At 53.4% G+C, this 27,422-nt stretch overlaps 1 protein-coding gene across 3 annotated transcripts in view; it reads left to right on the forward strand.

Moving 5' to 3' along the window:
- DYSF (dysferlin) overlaps positions 1-27,422 on the forward strand; it is a 200,784-nt gene that overhangs the window by 25,122 nt on the left and 148,240 nt on the right. For all 3 annotated transcript variants that reach the window (XM_019495633.2, XM_019495634.2, XM_059721412.1), the window contains exons 4-16: positions 14,162-14,267; positions 15,238-15,352; positions 16,262-16,458; positions 16,893-17,021; positions 18,417-18,479; positions 19,478-19,528; positions 19,632-19,662; positions 21,606-21,721; positions 23,532-23,658; positions 24,235-24,338; positions 25,873-25,941; positions 26,028-26,071; positions 27,026-27,108. In XM_019495633.2, coding sequence (XP_019351178.2) covers positions 14,162-14,267; positions 15,238-15,352; positions 16,262-16,458; positions 16,893-17,021; positions 18,417-18,479; positions 19,478-19,528; positions 19,632-19,662; positions 21,606-21,721; positions 23,532-23,658; positions 24,235-24,338; positions 25,873-25,941; positions 26,028-26,071; positions 27,026-27,108 — 1,235 coding nt within the window. The remainder of the gene's footprint in view (positions 1-14,161; positions 14,268-15,237; positions 15,353-16,261; positions 16,459-16,892; positions 17,022-18,416; positions 18,480-19,477; positions 19,529-19,631; positions 19,663-21,605; positions 21,722-23,531; positions 23,659-24,234; positions 24,339-25,872; positions 25,942-26,027; positions 26,072-27,025; positions 27,109-27,422) is intronic.

Genomic DNA, 27,422 nt, shown 5'->3' on the forward strand with positions numbered 1-27,422 from the left:
TATTTCTCTTCCACAGATGGAGAAGGGATTTTCTCCCCTGGTTGGATTGGGGGGGGCGTTACCATCCTCTGTAGCAGGGGGCACAGCCTCCAGTGCATTCGAACAACCACTGCAGCAGCAGGACCCGGCCAGCCCTTGCCCCCCTGCTTTACCTGGTGCAAGACCCAGGTGTCCCAGATGGGACGGACCTAGGGTCTGACCCAGGACATGGCACTTCTTATGTTAGCTGCCACGTCCTGGGTCAGACCCCGGGTCCGTCTCGCCCAGTCTCCCATGCTGCACAGGGCTGGAGGGAGAGCGCCCGGGGCTGAGCGGGGTTTTCCCCCGTTCCTTTCTCCCTGCGGCCTCCAGCATCGAGGTCCAGGCAGGGCTGATGGAGGCCGTGCCCCTCGCTCCCCACTCAATGCCCCAACGCATGTTATAAACCCTTATCCCATCCTCCCTCAAGCGTCTCTTTTCTAAACTGAACAGGCCTGGCTTTTCCCCGCGGTCCCTGAGCACGATGGCTGGGCCCATTTTGCAGACAGGGAGCCGGAGGCACTGGCAGGCAAAGTGACGTGACTCAACTCAGGGAGCTTGTTAGATTAGGGACGAGCGTGCCGTGCTCCTGCCCTGGAGTGGTAGAGCTCAAATCTTTGACCCGAGAGATGGCGGCTGCCGGGGCAGTCGTGCCTTGTGCGTGGAAGACTGTGCAAGGCCGTCTGCATCTATAGAGGCGTTAAAGAAGCAGGACTGGAGAGGCCATCCGGCGTCCACCTGGTGCCGCCCACCCCAACCAAGCGCTCCTTTAATCTGCGCTTGGGACAGCACAGCCTCTCCGGGTCAACTTGGTAATATCCACACTCGAATATCCCTTCTTGCATTTTAAGCCCATCCTACTTGCTCTTGCGCGCCAGGAACAATTGATGGCTATCCTGTTTATAGCTGTTGAAGACTTATTAAATGCCTTCATCCGTCATCTTATTTTTTCTAGTCTAAATCCCGGTTCTTCCAGCCTCTTCCCGTAAGTCACGCTGTCCTCTGGGTATTTTTGTTGCTCTCGCCTGGACTCTTTCCGGTCTCTCTACATCCTTCCCGGAGCGCGGTGCCCAAACCTGGATGCAGGCGCCCAGGTGAGGCTGCCCCGGGGATGGATGGAGCGGAAGGGTCGCTTCCGCCCCGCTCCTGCAAACACGGGTCTTGTTCCTCGCGGCACGGACGATCCTCTTCTGCAGCCTCATCACGCGTTCCTCATTTCGCCTGCGTGCATTTGATTGCATTTCCCAAAGCACAAGTGCCAGGTGATTTCATCCAGTTCACTGGTTTCCAGTATATCCAGGCTAGTCTGACTCCTAATCTAGAGTGCTTGCTACCCATGCACAGTGAGCAACCTCCAGTTCATAACTTCAACAGGGTGAAATATGGGTGAAAAGGATGCAAGTCCCCCTGATCATCACATGCAGAACAGGCTCTGCCCAGAGGTCCGTGCCCAAGCTTTGGGGGCACAGGGCTGCTGTTCTTCGGGGCAGGTCACCCCGAGTTCACGGGCGGATCTAGGGGTGCACCGTGCACACCCGTCACATACAACACTACACTTATTCAGTCGAAGAGAAAGAGGAGCTTTACTCATAAGCTAGGAGCTTAGTTGAACATCAGAGCAAAACCCAAAGAAACTACGGGAATGTGCACCAATTTGCAAGGATATATATAAATCCAACAAAAAAAAAAATAGCCAAAAGAGACTGTCCCATTAGTCCTGTAGTCCTTATCGTTAACTGTACGTCTCTTATTCACATTCATAAAACAATCTCGCCTTCTTGAGCATCTTGACAGCACCCCCAATACTGCCTAGCCCGGAAGGCACCTCGCGAGGTCATCGGGTCCAGCCCCCTTCACCGTCGGCCGGGTCTGTGCCTGAGTTTAGCCCGACCGCACCTGAGCACAAGTTTTTGGCTAAAGCTAAAACCAGTCTGCGAGGCTGTGAAATGGAAGAGATGTTACCCATGATGGGCTAACAGACAGCAACACGGCAGGCGAAAGGAGAGTTTGAATAGGGAAAAATCAAAGAGAGAGATTAACAGGGCAATAGCCATGAAGTCACTCAAGTCCCCAGTGATGCCTGATTAGCAAAGCTGTCCTTCCCAAGCAACTGATTTTAAACTTTGGGTGGAGCAGGCATCACAGGGGGGTGCGACAGCACCATTGCACCCCCCTGCATCTGGTTTACTTTTTGCACATCAGGTTTAGGATGGAGTAGAGTAGAGTAGAGGGTTGTTTAAAGGAGCATGTGTCCAGATACGAAGAACTGAACAGGGCTGGAAAAGTCTCTGATCCTTCAGCACGGAGAAGAAGACCTGGGGCATCTCCTCGCCTGGCTGCCGGCACAGCGTTTCTTGTCTCTTCCCCCTGCAAGTCATTATCCGCATTGTCTTGGATCCGGTCCAGTCCAGCCGTTCTCATGGTCTATAAAAAGGCCGTCCGTCTGAGAATAGAAAGCAGATGATTAAAACCCAAAGTATCCTGTGCTGCTGAGCTCGCCGCACAAGCCAAGCAGAGGGGCTGGGAGAAATCCCGTTTGTGGGGGTGCTGCTATGGGTTCCCGTACGGTGCAAACAGACTGTGGGTCCCTGGGCAGGGCCAGGCACCTCTGCGATGCTGGTCTTTTGCTTTTGGCTCCATTCGGCTTCTCTGCCGACGGAGGGTGAGATGCCCTCTATTTGAACGTGCATCTCCAGTGCCTGCCAGAAGCACTGATTGCAGCAGCGTGCAAGGAGCCTTGCTAATCAAGCTGATTAATACTTGCTCAAGGGAGCCGTCGAAGCCGATGCTTGAAGGGCAATGCCATGGGTGTCTTCACAAGTTGGCTGGGGGACATCTAGTGATTGATTCCCCTGCACCCAAAGGCTCGGAGGGACTGCCAGGGTCACTGCAAGGCAATGGCTGCAGGGAGGTCCAAAGCCAAGCAGCAACCTTGGAAAACTCTGCCTGAGTCTTGCTGGGGGTGCAGGCGGGGGCCGCGCTCGCTGTATTCCTAGGCAGGTGTGTATTGCTGCCTTGTGTCTTTTGCTTTGCATCAATTTGGGTCCATTTTGCAATCGGCAGCCTCTGCCCCGGGGAGCTACTGGATCCAACCTCTGGCAGGGACTTCACTCGCGCTGCGGCTGGCAAGGAGCTTTGCCCATGCCACGCTGCAGCTGGATCCTACGTCGGACCCAGCCTATGTTGGACCCCAGCCGCTTTGGCTGCTGTAGGGCAGCCAGGGCAAATGCAGCGGCGTGGATCAGAGAGCCAGCTGCATTTTGGGCAGCGTGTGGCTGCGGGCCAGGTGACGCAGCAGATGGATCTGGAGCTGCAGTCTGGGTTAGGAGGTGAATGATGGCCCTGCAGGCATTTCTGAACAGCTGCCAGGATTTCTCCTATTTCTGCTTTGCTCCAGAGGCCTTTTAAAGCCGCGGCAGCTAAAAGGGAGCTCCCAGCTCAGCCACGAGCTATGTGCGCGCTGCAGAAGCGAGCGCAGGGCTCTGGCCTGCGACCTCGGGGCACTGCTGGGTTACCCAGCTGGCTTATATTTGCCCAGATCCTTTGCCCCTGCAGACCGGCCTCCTGGCATCTTTGCTCCGGGACCCGGCGCTGCTCACTCCCAGCTCCCTGCCCAGCGGTGCCGGGTCTTAAATATGAAATGATCACATTAGATGCTCATGTTTTTGTATTTTCTGAAAACACTAAAAAAAAAAAGGCATGCAAATAAGTCACCTTCTTTTTTAAGTAATGCCTTATATTGCTATCATCACATCCTGTGCCGCTCTACTTGACACTCCCATCTATGACATTTTGTTTTTCCGGCTGGTTAAACTGAATTGATGATAATGATTATTATTTCCTCTTTGCTTTGCAGTTCAGGTCTGTGCGTTGTAAATCTTCCACACTTTCATTTGCAACTTACTGCGTTAGGTCCATGCCCGGAGTTCACAAACGAGGCAAGCACAAAGCACACAACCCCTTTGCCTTTCTGTTGACTTCAGACTGCACGTAGCATTTTAAAATAAAGCTCTTAGCATTATTACACAATGAGATTTAGTTATGCGGTCGTTGTGCAGTTACTTTATATTGCTCGCTGTAAGTCTCTGGTTAAAGATAAATGGCAAATCTTTTCAACCTTCACTTTAGTCCCCGTCCAATTCCAGTCCAGCGAGAGTGAGAATTAGGTTATCAAATCTGAAGCGTTTCTTTATTTCGAGGCAAGCAGCCATAAGAAAGCTCAGACGGCAAAGCTGAAAGTCGGTTAAGACTCCCGGGGAGTGACTTGGGTTTCGCTATATGCTGCATCAATTAACAGCACCAAAACTTATTGTACGCTTTGAGCACTTTTAGTGTTATCTATTGCACATTGTGCAAGAGGGGAAGGTATCATGCAAATATTATAATTACTGCATACTTGGCAATGCTGTCTCTGCCTCAGGCATCGAGGGACAGAGAAACCTCCTTCATCCAGACCTGTCCTGTTTTGAACAGAAGCAAAGCAGCTGAGCCCGAACAGAGCCGCCTGCTCCTCTCCTCGCCTCCTCTCGTGGCAGGGCCAGGCCTCATTGTCCGATGCCCTGCAAAGGGGATCTGGGTCTCTCTGTTCCCCCTTTCACTCTGCCAGAGGCTGAGGGGTCCAGGTTGGGTGCTGGTGCTTGTATATGCTCAACACCTTTGCTTTTCTGTGCCCCGATTTCTTTCCCAAAGCTGGAAGCGTGGGACCCAGCTCCCAGGCAAACGTGCCGCTTTGGAGAGGATCACCTGTGCTAATGTATTGGCTGCCGTTAAGAGATTTGCTGGTTGCAAAATGGGATATCGGTTCGGGATGGGTCCCACGGGGAGAAGCAAACTCTAGCTAGGTGTGCGTGTGATCCTTAGGCAAGGGAATGGGTTGTGAGGTATTTCGAGCACTCGCAGGTCCATGCATTGGTCTTCCCAGTGCTTCTGCCCCGCCGATCGGAGAAGCAAACCCTCTGAAACGTGCATCTCAGCCGTCCCATGCACCTGCTTGCTGCAGCTCTCTGTACGCCCAGCTGGTTGGCAAAGCCTCATCTTTGCAAACCAAGCCCTGCAGAGCGTCTGGACACGGCCGTACTGTCCAGCATCACCTGCCTCCACCTGCATCCGTGTCGACCGGGTGGCGAGCTGCTCCGGTCCCAGTGCTGCCGAATCGAGGCCTGGGAGACGCAGATGAAATGAGTTTCTCTTTGCAAACCCTGTGGCAGTTTGCGCTGTGGGTGGCTGGAAGCCGTCTTCTGGTGACTGAACTCAAGGTACGTCACGGACCAAATTTACCCCCCTACGAAGGAAGAGCTCAGATGTCTTAGCACGCTTTCCACAGGTGTTCACGACTCTCTCTCTCTCTCCTTTGTAATGGCCTTGCTGTTCTGCTAATCGAGCTATCCTTCCTTCAGCAATTCAGCCGTCTGGTAGCTGCTCCTGGTCCTACAGCTTCTCTTCCACACCCTGCAGACAAAAAAACCACATTAACTCAGGGGTGGAAATAGCTCTCAATGAAGCATTGGATGCTTGGCCAAGATGCTCAAGAATTGGACAATTGTACCTTTAATTCTAGTGACTACGGGACTAATGAACCAACATTTTTGCCCAGTCCGTTGCATTTGACAATGATATATGATTTGGCAAGTCAGTGCACATGCCAGCAAAGATGTACTTGCTTTTGCTTCAATCTTACACTGAATAAAATAGCCTGAGGCTCCTAGCATATTAGTAAAGTTTCTAGTTTCTTTTTAATTGGAGAAAAGCAATATGCTGTGTTGTATGCAGTGATGTACTTCACCATCTGCACCCCCCTTTTCAAAATCCTAGATCCACCCATTTGGTACTCTCTGCTTTAGCTACTAGGCCATTGCACCCAGGTGTCCCAAACCCTTTGGAGGGTGCCACACAATCATGAGCACTATGTGGTGTGCAGACACGATACATCCAGAGATTGCCAGTGCTAAAATCGTCCTGCCCTGCTGCGGTCTTGCTGAGTTTTTTGCAATGGAAGAATCACTCTGGCATTTTTCCCAACTCCAAAAAATCAACAGTTAAGGAAGTGAAGAGCCGACATTTTCCAAGGGAAGCCTGGAGTCTAAAAAGGGCTGTGAACCCCTGTACTATACTATCCTGCCCCTTCCCCCTGCTTTTCCATACACCCTGCCCCCAGAAAATAGCAGCATTTCGAGGGAGGGAGTGTCCACAGAGAGAAAATGAAAAGGGGAGAGCAAAAGCAATCCTCTTGATCTGCAGTCACCGATGCTCATAAATATATGGTGCTGCCAGACGAGGAAATTGCAGCTTGCAGCTGCTGTGCGAGCAGCCGTCTCTTAGCATTGCACGGCCCCTCTCGTCCTGTTTATACTATCCTACCCTTTTCTGCTTTTCTTCATTCACAAGTGTCTATGAAGTCACCCCCATCCGTGCTTCTCTGCCACATCAGCTGCATTGGGGATTACTCGGTGCCGATCCCCATGGGATGAATTTTGCCCCACCGTGCTTTCTTGCAAAGCTTCTTGCTGTCGTCGCCCCATTCTCGATGGGTGCAGGGAGAGGAAGCCGGTCAGCTTTGCTCTTTGCTTCTCCAGGTGCTGCTCAAGCCGGAGGTTGCCCACGGGAGCTGTGCGTACCACATTGCAAATCTGAGCCGAGAGCAAAGGAAATGGCCGTGCAGCCAACCCGCTTCTCGAGCTGGGAGGGGCAGGGGGAAGCTGTGGGCATCACTCCCCCGGGACGTGTCCCCTCAAGCCACATCCTGCCGGTCCAGCCTCCCTGGCACCTAGGATGCTCGGAGGGACGGGAGCGTTCGGGGACTCAGCAGAGCTGTCTACGCTTCAACCTTGTTCAGCTGCAGAGGGATCCTTGACTGCACAGCACGATCCTCACCTGGCGAAAGCCAGCATCGCTTCATTGGAGCCAATGGGGTAAATCAGCATGACTCTTCTGCTGGTCCCCCGGTCTCTGTAGATCTCTAGCCAGGGTCGGATCCTGCACAGGTGCAGTTGCAGGTGGCAGATTCCTTCTAAACTCTTCACTCCATCAGTGTTAATGACTCTTTTTCCTTGTGAGTAGATGTGATGCTCCACCAGTCAAGCCAGGCTTTGTTCTGCAATCCTGCTGTCCGTTCGCTGCTCCTGGGCACAGAGCTCTTATTTCACAGCCCTGCAAATGGTTTTTCATAGATTTCATAGACATTCGGGCTGGAAGGGAGCTCGGAAGATCATCGAGTCCAGCCCCCCGCCCAAAGGGCAGGACGTCAGCTGGGGTCATAGGATCCCAGCAAGATAAGCATCCAGTTTGCTCTTGAAGGTGTTCAATGTGGGCGCTTGAACAACCTCCGGTGGCAGGCTGTTCCAGACCTTGGGGGCTCGGACAGCAAAGAAATTCTTCCTTATGTCCAGCCTGAAACGGTCTTGAAGTAGTTTATGACCGTTCGACCTAGTCGTCATCCCTTGGGGCGCTCTGGTGAACAAACGTTCCCCCAGATACTGGTGATCACCCCTGATAAACTTGTAGGTGCCCATCAGATCACCCCTGAGCCTGCGCTTTTCCAGGCTAAAGAGCCCCAGGGCTCTCAGCCTGTCATCGTAGGGTCTGCTTCCCAGACCTCTGATCATGCGTGTGGCTCTTCTCTGGACTCTCTCAAGCTTCTCCACATCCTTTTTGAATTGTGGAGCCCAAAACTGGACGCAGTACTCCAGCTGTGGCCTCACTAAGGCCGAGTACAGGGGGAGAATGATGTCCCGGGATTTGCTTGAGAAGCATCTATGGATGCAAGCCAGCGTTTTGGTCGCTTTACTAGCCGCAGCATCGCATTGCAGGCTCATGTTCATCTTGTGGTCAATGATGACCCCCAAGTCTCTTTCTTCCATAGTGCTAACCAACATAGCACTGCCGAGCCTATAAGGATGCTGCGGGTTTTTTTTTCCCAAGGTGGAGAACCTTGCATTTATCGGCGTTGAACACCATCAGATTCTCGTCCGCCCACTTGCTGAGCCTGTCCAGGTCAGCCTGGATCACCCGCCTGTCTTCTGGTGTGGATGCTTTGCCCCAAAGTTTGGTGTCATCGGTGAACTTGGCCAGTCCGCTTCTGACTCCAGTGTCCACATCGTTAATGAAGATGTTGAACAGTATGGGTCCAAGGACAGAGCCCTGGGGGACCCAATGGTCACAGCACACCATGACGATTGACTTCCGTCAACCACCACCCTCTGGGTCCGACCCCGGAGCCAATCCCCAGCCAGCGGATCGTGGGGGACCCAAGGCGACAACTGGCCAGTTTCTCCAAGAGACGATCATGGGACACCAGATCGAAGGCTTTTTTGAAGTCAAGATATATGACATCAATCTCATCTCCCTTGTCCAGGTGATAGGTCACCTGGTCGTAGAAGGAAATGAGATTGGTCAAGCAAGACCTACCCGCAACAAACCCGTGCTGGCTATCTCTCAGGATGTTGCCATCGACCAGTCCGTTAAGGATGGACTCTTTAATTATTTTTTCCAAGACCTTCCCTGGGATAGAGGTCAGGCTGATGGGGTTATAGTTTGCCAGATCCTCTTTCCTCCCTTTCTTGAAGATAGGCACCACATTGGCCTTCTTCCAGTCTCTGGGCACTTCACCAGAGTGGCAGGAGCTCTCGAAGACCCGTGCCAGGGGCTGGGCTATGATGCTCGCCAGCTCCTTGAGTACCCTGGGGTGGAAACCGTCAGGGCCGGCTGACTTGAAGGTGTCCAGCTTCTCAAGGTGTTCCTTCACGAGGTCAGCATTGATGGAGGGCAGGGGATCACCCTCACCCAGACCTCCCTCCCCTTAGGGTCGTGGTCCCTTAGTGCCTCACTGATGAGCCTCCTGAGCTTATCAAAGTTGGCTTTCCTGAAGTTGAGGACTTCTGCATTGCTGACTTGCCAGCTTTACGGTGGATGGTGAAGGTGATCAGCTCGTGGTCGCTGTCACCCAGCTTCCCTTTGATCACTAGTAGCCAGTACCAGGTTGAGCAGCACTTTATGTCTCATCGGCCCGTAGACTTCTTGACTCTGGTAGAGGTCATCCATGCACGATAGGCAGCTTTGCGACTGCTCCGAGTTTGCTGAGTGATCTTCCCATGAGATGTCGGGGTAGTTGAAGTCACCCATGACACCCGTGGTCCCAGCACATGCAGGCTCATCCATTTCCCGGGTGAACTCCTGGTCAAGTTCTTGACTTTGGGTGGGAGGTCTGTAGTAGACTTTTAATTCACTCCATGGAGTCATTGATTGAAGGGGTGGAAGGGACCTTGCAAGATCATCGGGTCCAGCCCCCCTGCACTAGGCAGGAAAGATAACTGGGGTCAAGTGACCCCAATGAAATCCTATTGATTTTCGCTTCCATCTTAAGCTGCCTGATACAGCCCTTGGCCCCTAGTGTATTAGTAAAGCATCTAGTTTCTTTTTAACTGGAGAAAAATGTGTGTAGTTTTGTATGTGATGATGCCCCCCACCATCTGCATCGGTAGGAGCGATGCCAACAGATCGAGGGCAGTGATTCTTCCCTCTATTCGGCACTGGGGAGGCCACATCTGGAGTCCTGTGTCCAGCTGTGGGCCCCCCGCTACAGAAAGGATGTGGACACATGGGAGAATTGGCAATGAAAATGGTTGTGGGGCTGGGGGACATGTCTGGTGAGGAGAGGCTGAGGGAAATGGGCTGATTTAGACTGTAGGAGGGAAGACTGAGGTGGGATTGAATAGCAGCCTTCAGCTCCCTGCAGAGAGGATGGAGCTGGGCTGGTCTCAGTGGGGGCAGATGACAGGAGGAGCAATGGGCTCAAGCTGCAGCAAGGCAAGTTGAGGTTGGATATTAGGGAAAACGCTCTCACGAGGAGGGTGGTGAAGCACTGGGACGGGTTACCTAGAAAGGTGGTGCAATCTCCATTCTTGGAGGTGTTTAAGACCCCGCTTGATATCTCTCGTCTGGGATGATGTAGTTGGGGCTGGTGCTGCTTGGAGCAGGGGGGTGGATGAGATGTGACCCCCTGAGCTCCCTTCCAGCCCTCCTTGTTCCTGACTATTATCTGCACCCCACTTTTTTAAATCCTAGATCCGCCCAGCTCTCTTCCTCCACATTGGGGGAACTGGCCCCTAAGGGGATAAAAGCAGAGAGGGTCTGATCCTGACCTTAGCAGCCAGCGCTTTCCTCTCTGCGTCGCGAGGGTGCCACTGGAAACGCTGCAGCCCCGAGGAGGACTCTACAGGCGGTGGGATTTAATCGGGGGATGTAATCAATCAGGGGGCGATTCCTGCTGCCAGACGCCCCTGGGGGCAGCAACACCCCGGAGACGCGGCCGTCTGCCGCTGACACCTGTCCCGGCGCTTCCCCACATTGTCTCCCCAGGGTGATGGATCCCTCTTCCCAGGCCTCCTCGCCCGGCTCCCTGCCTGATGCATGGGGCCGCCCGCGGTCGGCAGGAAAGGCGCTGGCAGGTTGGATCTGGACCTGCCATGCGGGGTCTGCAAGGGCTTCCTTGCACCTCCTTTCCTTTCCTCTCCCCTTCCCTTCCCGCTCCGCCTTGCTCTTGTCTCAGCCTCCTTCGTTCCTCCGCACGGCTGGGTGGGTTAACAGGATCTAAGTGCTGGGGAAAACTCCCGTCTCTTCCCTAACAGGACACAAGGAGAAAACAATATTACTACCTATAAGAATTGCCTATAATGACCTATAACTGAATATTACCTATAAGCACACAAGTGCCCTTAGTTTCTTCATGGCGATCACTTCATCCTGCGGGTCCTCCCGGGCAGAGCAGCCCGTCGGGTTTGAACGGGGACCGATTTCAGCAGCTAGCGGCGATGCAAGGTGCACCGTGTCTGACCGCTCGTTTTGGGAGCTTTTTCAAGAAATGATAGAAAATTTGGGCTGGAAGGGACGTCAGGAGGCTACATCTAGTCCAACCCCCTGCTCCAAGCAGGACCAGCTGCATCCTCCCAGCCCAGGGGTCTTCAAAACCTCGGAGGACGGAGATGCCAGCACCGCTCTGGGGTCCTGTTCCAGCGCTTTACCGTCCCAATGGTTCATGCATGAAAAATACAGCTGTGAATTAACCTGGCTTCACACCACTGGTTCTTGCTTTGCCTTTTTCTGCTGGATTGCAGAGGCCTTGAATATTTCGCTTTTTTTCCCCCATGAACAAACGTCTCCAGTGCAATCAAGTCACCCCTCAGTCTTCCCGTAGGTGTGCTGTGCAGATCGCCGTCCGTCTGTCTGTCTTAGCATTTCCTCCAGCTTTCCCTTACTCTTTTCACACTTGAATCCCAGCTTTCCTAGGGCTGCCTGGGATTGCTGTCTGGTTATCTGGCTTGTAGCTCCCAGGCTCTGCTTGCAGCATTGACTCAGCGTTGGCACTTCTCCGGTCCCCTGCAATTTCCCCGGCGCGCTGAGATGGATTAAACATTAGCTATAGGTGGTCAGACGGCTCCTGAACCAGCTTTATAGCAGAGGCAAGTGGTCCGGGCTGTGGATCGGCGATGTTTTATCCCGAGTAGATGTTGTTCGACATCTTGGTTATCAGTGAACCGGAAAGTACTTTGTCGTCCTCGTGTGCTGGAGGAGCATCATCCCATTTCTTTCCAAATGCAGAACAGAAATGTTAAGCCTTTTTGGAGTCATCGTTATCCAGGTTTGCATCTCATCAGTTGCTTTTTATGTCACCCATAACTCCTCATTTGTTTCGATTGCTAGCCTTCATTTGCTGCACCTTATCTCTAATTATGACCTTTACTTTGCCAATGAACCAGGAGGAGCTTTTGGCCAGAGTTATTCTGCTTTTTTGACTAAAATTCTGCCTTCTTGGTCACTGAGCATGTTCTTTTTAAAGCTGTTTTGTTTTTTTTCCTTTACACTTTTCTATCTATTTTTATCCCCTTTCAGTCAGGTTCATTCACATTTTTTCCCCAGTTTGGGGAAATTAGCCCTTTTTAAGCTCCAAGTGCATCTATTGTACTTGATGTTAGCTAGCTTGGGACCAACCAGCTGGGCAGCAGCTCTGCAAAAAAGGACCCAGGGGTGATGGGACAAGAAGCTGAACCTGCTTTGGCCTGCTCTTGGGACTGTCCGTGCACCGCCTGTGCACCGATCATCCTCGCGACGGGGGGACCGGGGCACGCGGCAGCTTGCTTCTCCCCGTTCGAACGCGGCGATTTCTGGGGTCCTCCGGCCAGGCTGCCGGCAAGCCCATCACAGGAGTCCTGTGCCCAGCTGTGGGCCCCCACTGCAGAAAGGATGTGGACACATTGGAGAATTGGCAATGAAAATGGTTGGAGGCTGGGGGACAGGACTGGGGAGGAGAGGATGAGGGAAATGGGCTGATTGAGTCTGCAGAAGGGAAGATGGAGGGGGATTGAATAGCAGCCTTCACCTCCCTGCAGGGGGGCTGCAAAGAGGATGGAGCTGGGCTGGTCTCAGTGGGGGCAGATGACAGAAGGAGCAATGGGCTCAAGCTGCAGCAAGGGGAGCTGAAGTTGGATAGTAGGAAAAACTTTCTCTCAAGGAGGGTGGTGAAGCACTGGGACAGATTACCCAGAGAGCTGGTGGCATCTCCAACCTTGGAGGTGTTTAAGACTCATATAGACAAAGCCCTGGCTGGGATGATGTAGTTGGAGCTGGTCCTGCTTGGAGCAGGGGTTGCGCTAGATGTGACCTCCTGAGCTCCCTTCCACCCTTCTTGTCTGTGATTTTATGATTCTGTATTACTGCCTTGAGCTTTTGAAGCACCGAGCACATATATTACTGCCTAGGGTTGTTCTCGGCTTATATCACTAGTTTTCAACCTTCTTTAGACTCAAAGTCCCCCTTAGAAAATGCCAGCTCTTAGTTCACTTGTGTTTTGGTGTCTCCCGGGCATCTCTTGAGCATACATTAACACCCTTTTATACAAGCAGGATGCTGGTTGCTGTGGCCCCTCTGCTTTCCCTGGGGCAGGTCCGGGTGGGATGTCCCGTGCTGTTTCAGGGCTGACGGTAGTTTTAGGAAGAGTTTAGATGATGGCTGTGTCTGGGGTGGTTTGCACGGGGCTGATCCTGCCTCAGGCAGGGCTTGGCCTAGATGTGACGTCCGCAGGTCCCTTCCAGGCCTGCTTCTATGAAATACTGGTACTAAAGCAATGCTAAAGGACTTTGCAAGCCTCCCTCAGGATAGCAGGGTTTTGGCACTGGGGATTCCTCTTGGAAATCTCTGGCTTTATCTTGTGAATCACCTGCAGGGCTTTGCACAGCGTTAATATTGCCCAGCATCCCGTGACCCCCTTGAAAGGGTTGTGCGGGGTGTTGAGGTGCCCGTCGTAGAGAATATACTGGTTATAATCAGGTTGTGGTTGTGGTTACTGGTCTTAGGCAGCCTCCAACTTCTGGCCCAACACCTAACTCTCTCTGTCCATCATATCCAAGGTTGCTTTTTGAGTCATCTTTGGTGCTAGAAAGTTCCCATCTTTAATCCTCCTTGCATCTCTTAGACACTACATTGCACAAGACCTCTCGCCTATGCCTCCCATATCAGCGTCCCCCATAACAGCACTGTTAATTCGGAGGTCTGCACCAGATCAGCAATTGCACTGCAGGGAAGCAGCAGTTAAGATCCTGCCGATCTAAAATGGGGTATTATCCAAAAGGCGAACAGAAACGTCATGAGACTAGGTGATGTGACCAAGGTCACAGAGGAAATCTGTGGCAGAGGAAGGACCTGAATGGAGCTGTCTTGAGCTGCAGATTGGCCGCTAACTGCTGAACCAGACTTTTGAGGGAGATGGGCTGGGTAATGCCCATCGCACTCCCGGCAGGGAGGTGACATATGGCAGCGCTCTGCCGTTGCAGAAGGCACGACGTCCTCTCCCCGTGCGCTGCAGGGGCCTCCCATCACAGAGGACCATGGCAGGGGGGTCTTGAAGTTTGGGTTTCCCTAAGGTCTCCGTGTCACACGCGCGAGCTGGGTTTGCAGAGTTCCCTGGAGAAGAGGAGACCTCGAGGGCTTGTCCTGTCGGGCCTTTTCAAAGCAGGAAATCTGGGGTGTTTCCTACCGACTCTCATTGCTTCCAGGGGGGCTTTGCCCTGTTTTGCCCCTTTCACAGGCTCCGTGTGCTGCCTTCCCTGTCTCCTGCCCTCTCCTGCTCACTCTGCGCTGATTATCTTTCCTCCAGGTTCCTGGGAGAAGCCCACGTCCCCCTCCGGGATGTCCTGGCCTCCCCCAGCCTGGCCGCCAGCTTCAACGTGCCGCTGCTGGACACCAAGAAGCAGAGCACCGGGGTAAGTCACCAGGCCTGGGGTCCTCGGTGGGGTTTCAGCTCTTTCTTCATGGTCCTGCCTCTCCTGAGGCTCTATGCGATGCCTCCCCGTGCCCCACGGCCACTCTGCGCCTCTGCCACACGAGAGCTGTGCCCATTAGATCGGCTCCTAGGCTTTGCCCATCAAGTCTGCTGCCCTCGGCTAGCCTTCCTCCACCCTCCCCTTCCTCCCCGAGCTGCAAAGCTCATGCCTCCTGCTAAGGCTGGGGCAGGGGGGCAGAGCTCGAGGCCAATTGCACTGGGGGTGAGCAGCTCTGGGAGCCCGATCCAAAGCAGTGCAGGGACGGAGGGGACGATTACCACCCGGTTTGTACAGTACCTGGCGCACGGCACAGATAGTTGGAGCCGTGGCTGCCCACCGGCCCAGCAAACCCAGCTCAGTGCAGGCAGCTAAAAATGAAGGTGGCCAAAAATCAAGGCTTTCTCCCATCATCCTGGTGCCCCCCCAACTTACTGATATAGGGGGGCACCAGCGTGTCCCTGATATAGGGACCCCCCCCAGCCGTTCTTTTTATTAGGAGGGGAGAAGCAGCAGGGCTGCGGGAGGTGGTGGGAAGTACTGGGCAGAGGTTGACACTTAGGAACCCCAGCTCTGCTATTAGCCTGGGCATGTCTCTTCATCCCCCTTCCCCGTGCCTCAGTTTCCCCAGGTGGGCGGTGGGCAGGTTGGCTGATGGACCACCGCAACCATCTGTGGTCCTCAGGTCTCTGCCGCCTGCCCGTAGATGCCACTGTATGAGTTGAGCAGGCCAGATTCTGCTCTGGGCGTGCGAGTTTGTAGCCCCGGGGGACACGGCTTTCCCGGGCTCGTCTCACTAACTTGAGCCATTGAAGCAGGAAGAGGGGCCGGCGTATCTCCAGCCCCTGTTGTTCCTTCTGCACCAAGCACAGTCAGCACAAAGCTCTGATGAAAAATATTTTTTCTTTTCCAGGCCTTCCTCGTCCTGCAGGTATCCTACATCCCTCCGCCAGGGGCTGCTCCCCTGTTCCCACCACCTGTCCCTCCAGAGCCGATGCCGACCGCAGCTGAGCAGGACACATTCACTGGTAAAGAGACCCTTTCTAGCATGCTGAGGTGCCTTTTGTTACCCTTGGGCACCTGTACACACCATGGGGTTTAATCTTCATTAAATTAAATATGTTTATAAAATTTAAACTTGTTTATTTTGGAGCATTGCATCAGTGTTTGCACACACTAGGTTGCCAAATGAATTAAGCCTGGTCCCTGGCTGGTGCCTGGTCTAGCGCTGCCCCCCCAGGCTGGGGCTTCCCACCCCATGCCCTACCATGCAGCTGTGGAAGCAGGGAGCCAGCAAATGGTACAAGGAAAAAAGAAAAGGAAGCGTTTTGAAAGCGAAAGCAATTCCAAGGGGTGAACTACAAAAAGTCGCAGTGCCATCTGGTGGACAAAGAGGCTCATTGCACAACTGCGAGTGCCTTTGTGTTTGCACGCAACGAATCCATGGACGGGATGCTTTAATTCATGGCAAGCCAAACTAAACTATGTCCAAGGAGTTTTACTTTAATGCACCAGGAAGACTTTTAAAGCATCCAGAAAACCCACCCGTGCAAACAGTCACGCCGTAGCAGTGCAAGAAAGGGCAAAAAACGTTGCGTGTACAAATGCCCTTTGGTATTAGCCATAGGAAGAGAGCAGCACCCTGAAGCCCTTGCTGAGATGGAGACCCTGAAGTGCTAGGTGCTGTACATGCAGGGAGGGAGAAACAGCCCCACAAATGCATCCTACTGTCTTTAAACATTGCAGCTTCCACAGTGAGCAGGGCCAAGGCTCCAGGGCCCTGACGCTGTCCCAGTTTGGCGGGTTGGATCGGCTCGGAGACAGGGAGGGATGTCTCCTGGGGATCTGAGCTGGGAAGAGGGCAGACACCTTGGCCACGAGGCTGTGTGTCTCCACTATGAGACCCTGTCTGAGCCCTTGCGCCCCGTTTCTTCTAGATACAGCCGGGGAGGAGGATACCGAGGACCTGATCGTGACGGGGGATGAGGAGGAGCCGTCCTCGGGGCCCTCGGTGCCCTCAATGCCCGAGCAGCCCACTCTTCCCAAGAAGCCCCCTGGGCACCACGTCCAGGGGCTGAAGAGAAGGAGAAGCTCATCCAAAAAGCCTCTGTCCAACAAGCCGCAGGATTTCCAGGTACTCAGTCCGGTACTCATCTTGCCTTTTGCTCCCTGATGCCTGAACTGGCTTGGGGTCTGGGATGCATGGCCTTATGGAGACCCACATGGCCTTATGGAGACCCGCCGTGCTCACAGGCATCCCTGGGGAGCAGGGCTGAGTGCTGGGCAAGGGTGAAACCCGGGGTGAGTGTCACAGGGCCTGGACCCCGAGGCGTGAGGACATTACCGCCCTTAGCTACAGAGCCTGAGTGTTTTAGCATTCCTGGCTTTGGGCTACGCAGGTCCTTGATCCACTCTTGAGGGAGGGCACTTGGTCCATGCATCCATGAGCCAGCTGCCATCTGTCTGTCCTTTGCTGCGGGTGCCACCCGCTCAACTCCAGGGGCTGAGAGCCGTGCCCCCATCGGGTCTGATCTCTGCCCACCTTTTCCTCCCTACCTTTGCCTCCAGATCAGGGTGAGGGTCATCGAGGGCAGGCAGCTCCCTGGAGTCAACATCAAACCCGTGGTGAAGGTGACGGCAGCCGGGCAGTCGAAACGGACCAGGATATGCAAGGGGAACAGCCCCATCTTCGACGAGGTGAGTCGGGCTGCGGTTCGGTGTTTCGGGGGGGGATCGGGTCAGGGTGCCGCTGTGCATGGGGCTGTACGTGCTCCAGCCTGCCCTCTCGGTGAGGGGACAGGTGTGGGGCTGCATCACAGCCTCGAATCAGCCTCAGCTTTCTGCTTTTAGCATGGGGCAGATCCATGCAAGACCCAAGCCTGCTGGTGTGTCTGCTTGGGGGGTGACCCTCTCAGCTCAGCAGGGGTAAAGTGCTTCTTTGCTTGCTTTGAGGCTTGGTTCACCGATGCTCTCGACGTGTTGGAGGTCTTTGCAAGAACAGAGCTGTTCCCAAGGCCAGACTGGCCTCTAGCTATCCCTTGGCCAACACCTGACTGTAGGTGGACTATGCCTACTTTACCTATACCTAATACTAGGTGGACTATACCTTCATGGCCTATACCTACATTTGAGCTTGAAAAGTGGGGAGGGGTTTCCAACAACCCAACACTGTTCAGTCTTTTAATCCTGATATCTATGATCAGGATGTCTTTGCAAGCTTAGCTACACAGTCAGGGACAGTTATCATTCCCTTTGCGGATTGCCCTTTTTGTACACCACTTCATGATACAGCCACATTTCCCACCGATCCTCCATTCGCTCTTAGCCGGCACGGTATTATTACTACCACCCAAGTCAGCAAAAGAGGCAAGAGACAGGCCTATAACCCAGCCTTTTATTGGTTATGCCCCAAAGCATAGGAATAAGCACTTATCTTGCTCCCTGCAGCAGCCTCACCTATACCAGCTGCAGGGGACACAGGAGGAAGCTGGCACGCAGGCTGTCAGCAAGTTGTCTCGAATATGCTGAGGTCTTCCATAGAGATCCCCCCTGGTTGCACCCAGTAGTTATATGTGGGTTATTTAAATAAATATTCTGATTGATGTTATTCAGATGTCTTTGTTTCGCTGACACTTTGGGACGTGGACTGAAACGCCGTGCAACTCTTCATTATCACAAGGCAAAACATCAGCGGCCGCTTCTCGCTGCTGGTACACGCCTTTCCAAAAAGCAGTTGTTAGTGTAATAGCAGAGGCTTGACCAACAGAGTCTTATTTGCCTTTTGCAAGCTGCTGCTTGCGATTTAAATGCAAACTTATTGATAATTGATTGTACGTCAGCTTAAGCACGTATCGTTCACGACTCGGGCTATTGCTAGGTCCGTAGTCTGCGCTGGTCCGTGCGGTCTGTCAGTCCCTGAGTGTGTCTACAGCGTGCAGAAGGATTTGGCACCGGCCTCCCTGGTTTGAGGACGGAGGTCTCTGAAAGGGCTGGCATGGCACACCAGTCCGGCCCCACTTTCGCAGTTCCAGAAACCACTTCTTGCTTGGTGTCCCTGTTTCACATCTTCCCCTTGTCTGCTTTTTTTAACAGACCTTCTTCTTCAACATCTTCGAGGCTCCATCTGAGCTGTTCGATGAGCACATCTTCCTCACGGTGAGTCCGAGAGGCAAGTGCCAGCCTCCCTTGTCACATCTGGCCCTGCCCTTGCTTGGGACAGTGCCAGGGAAGGTGGCTAAGCTTTTAGCCCAAGAGTAACAACCCCAGTCCCTGACTCCTAGAAAGGGGGCTCTGCTGTCTTGTGGGGCAGGATCATGTTCATTAATGCAATGCAATAAGGGTTGCCGAGCATTTTGCTGCTAGCAGTGCTCTGCTATAAGCAAGTCAAGGGTCCTCCGTGCCACCAGGCTAGCTTGATGACTCCGGCTACAAACAGATGTTGCATCTGCTCGGGGTAAACCATTTTGCCCCAGGACATAGTGAAATCATTCAGATGTCCATGTTCATTGTCCTGGGATAAATCCTAAGAGGGGGCATGGGACAAGAAGTGCTAACAGTTTATCCCAGGACATCGTGAACTTTGTCTGGAGGGTTGTCTTGTCTTGGGGTTGCATCGCTGAATCAGCGGCAGAAAAATAGCAGTGTATTCAGCTGCTTGCTGGCCCTTGGCGAGAAGGGTGGTATGCAGATGTCTCAATCCCAGGATATTTCTGTTCTGGGAAAGCAGGCATGACTACTCTGGGATAAATTCAATGTCTGTTTGTAGCCTCTGTTAAATGAATGGGGCTTTCTCGATTCACCTTCTTGAGAGAGCAGGAAACGCTGCATCAGGGAAGCCTCGATGGAGCACGCGTGACCTGATCCAAATCCTGCCAAGTCCGCGGTGCCTCTCACCTGTTCCAGGGGCTTTGGGTATAAACCGTCTCATCTGGACAGGAAAGGGGCCAAACAGCGCAGGATTGCAATGCATTTTCCCAGGATCCTTTCATTTGAATTCAGAGAGGAGAAAAAATTTTCACTGGAGAACTCGCAGCCTTCTTCCCAAAGCGCTGAGCTGCGAAGGGGCTGAGGGCACGGGTGGAGGGCTGCGTGTGCACGCGTGCGTGTGCGCTTCATGCTGGATTTCAATTTTTACATCTTTTCCCTCCTTCCAGGTGGTCGATTCTCGGTCTTTCAGGACGGACTCCGTAATTGGGGCATTTCGGGTGAGGGTTGGCTGTTCCATTTATCTTTTCAATACATATTTCGGTCATTTTGATGCAACACCCGGAGAAGCGTCTGACTCTGTTTTCCCGTTGTATTTTGTAGATGGATGTCGGGACAGTTTATGCAGAACCGAGTGAGTTACACCGTTGTCACAGGGGGCTGGAGGTTTGGGTGCAGGTTTGGTTTTTACAGCCTGGGAGGAACTTTGCACTGACTTTCCTGGGGGCAGAGTGCAGGGGTGCGTGCTGTGCAAACCTCCCCCCTCAACACACAGCATGCACACACGCACACATGTACACACACACATACATGCAGGTGCATACATATGCACACACATACATGTGCACTTACACATACACGCATGCACATGTGCATATACACGCACCCTTCTGTGCATACAACACATTTATGCTCACATAGAAAGAAACGTCTGTATTTATAGGCATGTGCATTTATTTATCCAGATGCAGAAAAGAGTATGAGCAGAATACACAGGCTGACATTTCATATAGGCTTATCCAGACATCATTTATACACAGAGCACGTGTCCACACTTATTTACACATTTACACTCACCCAGGCACAAAGGCTTGCCCATATTTATGTATAAGCTTACCTGTGGACATGCACCTTTATCTAGTTGCATATGCACACATGCAGCCGCGCACACATCTGCCTGCGCACACACTATACCACAGTCTTGTTCCTTTATCTCTATTGGGATGCTCTGTATCTGTTCCACTTCTCTTGGGATGCTGGGGACAGGACTGGTGAGGAGAGGCAGAGGAAAATGGGCTGATTGAGTCTGCAGAAGAGCAGACCGAGGGGGATTGAATAGCAGCCTTCACCTCCCTGCAGGGGGGATGCAAAGAGGATGGAGCTGGGCTGGTCTCAGTGGGGGCAGGTGACAGGACAAGGAGCAATGGGCTCAGGCTGCAGCAAGGGGAGTTGAGGTTGGATATTAGGAAAAACTTTCTCCCGAGGAGGGTGACGAAGCACTAGAACAGGTTACCCAGAGATGTGGTGGCATTTCCATCCTTGGAGGTGTTTAAGACTCATGTAGACAAAGCCGTGGCTGGGATGATGTAGTTGGGGCTGGTCCTGCTTGGAGCAGGGGTTGGACTGGATGTGACCTCCTGAGGTTTCTTCCAACCCTCACTGTGTATGATTTTATAATATTCCCTCTTTCCCAGTCCTGGGGCCAGACTGTGGCCAGATGCCCTAGGCAGTGCCAGGAAGGGAGGAGATATAAGCCATCCCCATTTTTTTCCCTTGCGTGAATCCCCTGCACCATGGAGGGGAGCCTGGCCCTGCATGTGCCAGGACTTGTGTCTGCATCGTGTGGAGCAGGGCCCTGGCACTGTGCCCCCAAGCAGGGAGCAGGGCAGGGGACAGACTGTGCTCCCTTTTGCTTCCCGGGCTCTTCCAGGGGCTGCCCCTGGCTGGAGGCCGGGGCCAAGCTGCAACCCAGCCTCCGATCCTTCCAGCCTCTCCTCTCTCTTTCCCCTGCCCCAGTGGGTTTTGCAAGTGCCCCTGCCCCCCACCCATATCTGAGTCTCTGCATTTGTGATTGAAATTGCCATTTCCCCGTGACCAGCTGTCCCACCGCCGTCACACATGTCCCAGGGAAGACCCGCTCCTGCAGGACTGCGGGCCCCAGGGCACGGCCTCTGCACATCTTCACCTGGGTCGGATGGGCAAGGAGACTAACCCCCTCTCTTCAACCTGGCCCGTCTCATCCTAGTCCTTGCCGGAGCTAGGAAGCCTGAAGAGGTGAAAAAGGGAAAGAGACCCCAAACCAACCTCCTGCTGCAGCTCTGATTTGTCCTGTTCGAGGTCAGGAGCAAGCGCAAGTCTTTGGTCTTGAAGACGTGAGCCCAAAAGGCTTGAAAAGCAAAAGGCAAATAGACTTGTCTATCAACTCAGGGTTTTCAAGCCAGTTCCTTGCTCTTTTGGGGGTCTGGCTTGCATTTTTTGGATCCCTGGAGCAGGAGCTACTTTGTTCTCCACAGTCTCTTCCGCTCGGTCCTCCAGGCCGATGGTCTTTCAGCAAGCGCCCAACCTCTCTCGTTTCAGAGCACGCTTTCTTGAGGAAGTGGCTGCTCCTTTCCGACCCCGAAGACTTTTCTGCCGGGGCCAAAGGTTACTTGAAGGTCAGCCTGTTCGTGCTGGGGTCAGGCGATGAAGCACCGGTGAGTCGGTTTTGTTTTCGCGGGGCGGGAGGGAGCTACTTGAAAGGCTCAGCATCTTTAATTGTGGCCCGGGAATAACACAGTATGTGGGTCTGAATGAGATGCCGCAGTGCCACGGATATTACTGTATTTATTTGCATGCAAGACGCATGGTTTCCTCAAAAATCAATCTTCCAAACTATGGGTATGTGTCTTGCAAAGGGGAAGCTGATTATTATTTTTTTAATTCATTGGAATAGAAGCAGGCAGACACTGTTGCAAGATGGCTGCCGTGCTGCTCCCTCTGCCAGCCTCAGCCAGGGAGGAGAGTGGGGTTCATCCTTCAGGGTCAGTGGCAACCCTCTCATTTAATCCGGTCGCCGGCTCCTGGCAGCGGCCAATGCTCGATACTTCAAAAGAAGGCAGCATCTTTTCATTGAAGCGGGTCTGCCGAGGGGAAATGCTGACGGGATTCAAACACTAATAGTGGAAGCATTCACACCGCGGCCTCTGTCAGATTGCAGTGAATCTGCTAAATTCTGCTAAATACCTTGTCGTCCACAATCGCAGACATGCACCATTCTGGAAAAATTGTCTCGCATGTGACAGAGGAGAGGAAGAAGAAGAAGGGGAAGAGGAAGAAAGAGGAGAAAGAAGAAGACGAAGAAAGAGAAGAAGAGGAAGAAGGACAAAGAGAAGAAGAGAAAAGAGGAAGAAGAAGAAGAAAGAGAAGAGGAAGAAGAAGGACAAAGAGGAGAAGAGAAAAAAGGAAGAAGAAGAAGAGGAAGAAAGATGAAGAAGAAAGAGAAGAAGTAGTAGTAGTAGTAGTAGTCATGTTGGCTGCGGGCCTGCTTTTCCCCCTTTGGGATGCACGAAGAGAGACAAGCTGGCATGCCTGGGGTGTCACATTTGGGTCTCTCTGGCTTTGTCCCAGGACTTCTGGGATAACTCAGGAACGGGCCATTTCTCAGCCCCTCTGGGCCGGCTGTAGTGAGGGCGCTGTATCCTGAACAGACCGCTCTTTTCCTCAATGCCTGAGCGCCCTCAGGGTTAGCAATGCAAGCCGTCAGAGCCCAGAGCTTTACGTGGTCTGAATTACTCCAGCCCCTTCCTGTGCAAGCAAGCCACACGTCTGTGGCGACTGTGACACGGGCACCGGAAGGCGATACGGTCGAGTGTGGGAGCAAAGCCCTGCAACGTGCTGTAGTGCAAAGCAAGGGAGAGGAGGGCACCGCTGCCAGTGCCCTGCCAGCTGATTCATCGATGCTCAGAGGATCCATGCTGCACGCTACGGAGCCAGGCAATGCCACCCCGCCAGCCCTCTGTGCTAGTCCGACCCCAGATTCCTGCCGGACCCCGCATTTAACCATGCAGCCATAAACCTCCTAGCTCTTCAGCTGTCTCCATATAGTTTAGAGGATGGTTTGTCCAGGCTGGTTTGCACAGGGCTGTGGATAAGGTGGGAGGTCCCTCCCAGCCCTAGCTATGAGTCTACCTTTCTCCTCCTAACTGGGGGAAAATGCCCAGCAAAAGTACCAGCTCCCTTCTGCTGAAGCCAAGCCCCGCGTCTCACGAGGCGCTGGTCCTGCCCAGGCCTGGAGACTGGCTTGTATGAAAGAGAGAAGAGCATCGACGCTCCCCTACCCGGCTCTCCGGAGTTGGGGGTAAGACGGGGCAAGTTGGGGCGAGTCTCATCAGAGCAGGGGCGCTTTGCCCTTCCCTTCTCTCTGCATCCTGTGGGTTTTGGGTTGTGCCGCAGACCCGTGTCTTTGCTGCCGATGCGCCTTTCCCCTCCTCTCCTAACAGCTTCTTTTCTTCCCCCACCCCGCAGCTGGAGAAGAAGGAAAAAGCCGAAGACAAGGAGGACATCGAGGGAAACATCCTGCGTCCCACTGGCGTGGCACTGAGAGGGGCTCACTTCTCCCTGAAGGTTTACCGGGCAGAGGACCTGCCGCAGAGTACGTGGGGGTCACGGTCAGGGCTGCGTGCCCCGGTGCAAAGGGGCGCGCAGGCACGGGTTGAATATCACCTGCCAGCGCGACTCCCCACGACACCGGACTCATGAAAGCCTTGGGGGAAAATGAGCACAGGCATTTTGTAGGCAATGGGTCAGACTTGGGCATGGGTATTCAAGCATTGGGCACTGTATTCAAGGTATGGATGCACCCTGGATTTATAAAGAGCCATCATGATACTTCCCAGGTGAGCAGGGAGGCAAGGCTTCCCTGGTGGGATCGCTCCTTGGAAGGGGAGCGGGACTTCTTAGGTACCGGTGATGAGTTTGGGGACTAGGCTTGGTGCTGGGAAGAGAAGGGGAACGGCTCCTATTGCAGGAGACGGTGACCAGAATCACCACCTGTGTTGTGTTTCTCAGGGATGCAAGTAATATCCATAGAGATGATGCCGCCCTTCCTTGCAGGGGACACTTTTCCCTTCCCCGCAGCAGGGGAGCATTCATCCAGAGAGCCACAGGGTAGGGGAGTCCTCCCCTCTCCCCCTCGCCCCGTGAGCGCTGACCGTCTCCTCTATTCCAGTGGACGATGCCGTCATGGATAACGTGAAGCAGATCTTCGGCTTCGAGAGCAACAAGAAGAACCTGGTGGATCCCTTCGTGGAAGTCAGCTTTGCCGGCAAAATGGTGAGCAGGCAAAGTGGGGGTGCTGTGCAGGGTACCCCTTCTCCAGGTCCTGGATCTGTGTTTCCATAACCACCCCATCCAGGGGACCGCTGGGGCTTTTGAGCTGCCGGTGGCAATGGGTGTGTGGCTCGTCTCCCTAGAGAAGTGCAAACAGGAAGGAAGCTGGGGCTGTTCTCTGCAGTTATTGCAGCAGCTATCACAGTTATCAGCAATTATCATTGTTATCAGCAGTTATTGCAGCAGTTATCATGGTTATCAGCATTTATCATGGTTATCAGCAGTTATTGCAGCAGTTATCATGGTTATCAGCATTTATCATGGTTATCAGCAGTTATTGCAGCAGTTATCACAGTTATCAGCAATTATCATTGTTATCAGCAGTTATTGCAGCAGTTATCACAGTTATCAGCAGTTATTGCAGCAGTTATCACAGTTATCAGCAATTATCATTGTTATCGGCAGTTATTGCAGCAGTTGTCATGGTTATCAGCATTTATCACGGTTATCAGCAGTTATTGCAGCAGTTATCACAGTTATCAGTAGTTATTGCAGCAGCTATCACAGTTATCAGCAATTATCACGGTTATCAGCAGTTATTGCAGCAGCTATCACAGTTATTGCAGCAGTTATCATGGTCATCTGCAGTTATTGCAGGAGTTATCACAAAGGGGCATTGCTCTTGTCTCTGTGCCCGTCACAGGAGCTAACGCTGGGGCTGGTTTTGCACTAAGTGTTCAAAATTCACTTGCTTCCTGCTCCTTGAAGAGCTGCTGGACATGGCCCATGTCCTCCTTTGTGCCTCAGCTCCTCCATCCAGCCCAGCTTGTCAGGACCACCCGTGCAGCACCTCGGTCCTTGCCGCAAGAAATGAGACCTCCATGCCCCCTTCCAAGAGGCCAGTCCATCCTCTGACTCTCCTGACACCCAGAGCACGCTTCCTGCTGCCCACATTAATCCTGTCTGTCTCAGTTTCACCCCCTTTGGTGTTGCCATGTCTTCCCACCCTTGGGACAGAAGCACCGTGGGAACGGGTGCCCTGAGGCGACATAGAGACAGATTTTCATAAACCTCCGTGCCTGCACCAGCCCCCATCAGACCTCAGGGACTGAACATAAAGCTCAAACTGGAGAGAGAGAAAAAATCAGTTTGAATCTTTGCTCCCTCCACTGTAAAAATAATGCAAAAGTGCAAGACAGTTTTGGCACCCCTGGCTAAGTGGAGAGTAGGGGGCAAAGTTAAGTGCCCGATAGCACCGGGTGAGCTCCCTGGAGAAGCCCTGGACGGTGCCGTGGGCTTCGTGCCTCTCATCAGCAGTTTCTGCTCTGGGCTCTCAGGGGTGCTGTTGTCTTAAAAATGAGCACTTCTTTTGAGGGGAAAAAAATAGCATTTCCCTCCTGAAATGCTTTCTGCACTCAGCAGCTGGCACGTTGCAAAACTGCAAGGGGATGCGATGCAGCTATGGTAGCCGGGGCTGGGTCTTGGCTTGGGGAGGGGGCTTCTTCACCGACGGTGCCTTGTCTTGCCCTCTCTCCAGCTCTGCTCCAAGATCCTGGAGAAGAACGCCAACCCGCAGTGGAACCAGAGCATCACCCTGCCAGCCATGGTGAGCGTGGGCACGGCCCTGCATCCAGCCCCATATCTTGCCAGGCAGCCTTCCCCAGCCTCTGACGATCCTCTGTCTCCCCCCAGTTTCCCTCCATGTGCGAGAAAATGAGGATCCGGGTCACCGACTGGTGAGTGCAACAGGGAGAATCGGGGACCGGTGCCATGTCTGAGACACGGGAGGTAGCTGTCCTGTCGTGCCTGGCGCAGGGGGTCCAAACCTGGGTCTGGGTTTGGGCGCCGTGTTGGGACCCATCCTGCAAGGATCTGCATCCTTGGATGGTTTTTAAGACAAAGCCTTGGCTGGGATGATGTAGTTGGGGCTGGTGCTGCTTGGAGCAGGGGGTTGCACTAGATGTGACCTCCCGAGGTCCCTCCAACCCCCATTTTCTGTGAGTCTATGAATGTGCCCGGTCCTCTTTTGAACCCAGTTTATTTTGCAGCCTCCACCACGTCCTGTGGGACTGGTACAGACGTTATCTTCTTGGAGAAGCGGGGCTTCGATAACAGTCTTCAAATCTCTGAAGGGCCATTGCAGGGGGGTTGGGATGGGCTTTTTTCTGTGGCCGCAGGGGACAGGACCAGGAGCAATAGCCTCAAGTTGCAGCAAGGGAAACTGAGGCTGGAGATGAGGAGGAACTTGGCTCAAACATTGGAAAAGGCACTTAGAGAGGTTGTCACGGACCGACCCTTGGCTGGGATGGGACGCTCACAGAGTGAGCTTGAGTGGTTAGGGCTGGGCGTGGGAGCTGCACTTCTTCGGTCTGCCACTGACTGCCTGGTAGGATGCTGGTCACATCACTTTGCCTCTCTCAGTTTCTCCTGTATAACCCCCAGTCACTGGGCTGGCTCCTGAGCTGGTGACCGTGGCCTGGCTGCATCGGCTTCAGCTGGAGATCCGGCTCACTGACTCCGCTACCACTGCTTGGGCTCACACCAGCTTGATCTGGGGTGTAATTGCTCTGCTTTTGGAAGACTTCCCTGCGTAGATGCTTTCAAATCTGCAAAGGGAAGGTACCGCTGGGGCCAAGCCCGGTGGAGAGTTGACAGCACTGCTGCCAGTTAAAGCAAGAATCTTATTTTAGGGACCGGATGACGCACAATGACATTGTCGGCACCACTTACCTGAGCATGTCCAAAATCTCCGCCCCCGGTGGGGAGCTGGAAGGTAAGGCAGAAACCTGCCCCTGGGGTTGCAGCGGGTCCACGGGAGTGCATGCTCTTGGCTCGGTGGTTGGTGTGCGCTTTGGAGAAACCCTGCATTGCTCTCATGATGAGTCTAGCTCTTCATCCTCCAAAAATCCCACAAATATCACATGGCACGGATGCAGAGTCGACCTAGAATCGGGCCCTTTAGGGTCTTCACTTTTGCACTCATAGCATTTCTGACCACGCGGGACAAACACCAGGTCAGGATGTTTTCGAGTGCAGTTTTTACATCGGCATTTGTAGCGCGTGTAACCCCACCTTCTCAGGTCCTTT

Source organism: Alligator mississippiensis, chromosome 2 (assembly GCF_030867095.1).
Source record: "Alligator mississippiensis isolate rAllMis1 chromosome 2, rAllMis1, whole genome shotgun sequence".
Classification (NCBI taxonomy): Eukaryota; Metazoa; Chordata; order Crocodylia; family Alligatoridae; genus Alligator; species Alligator mississippiensis.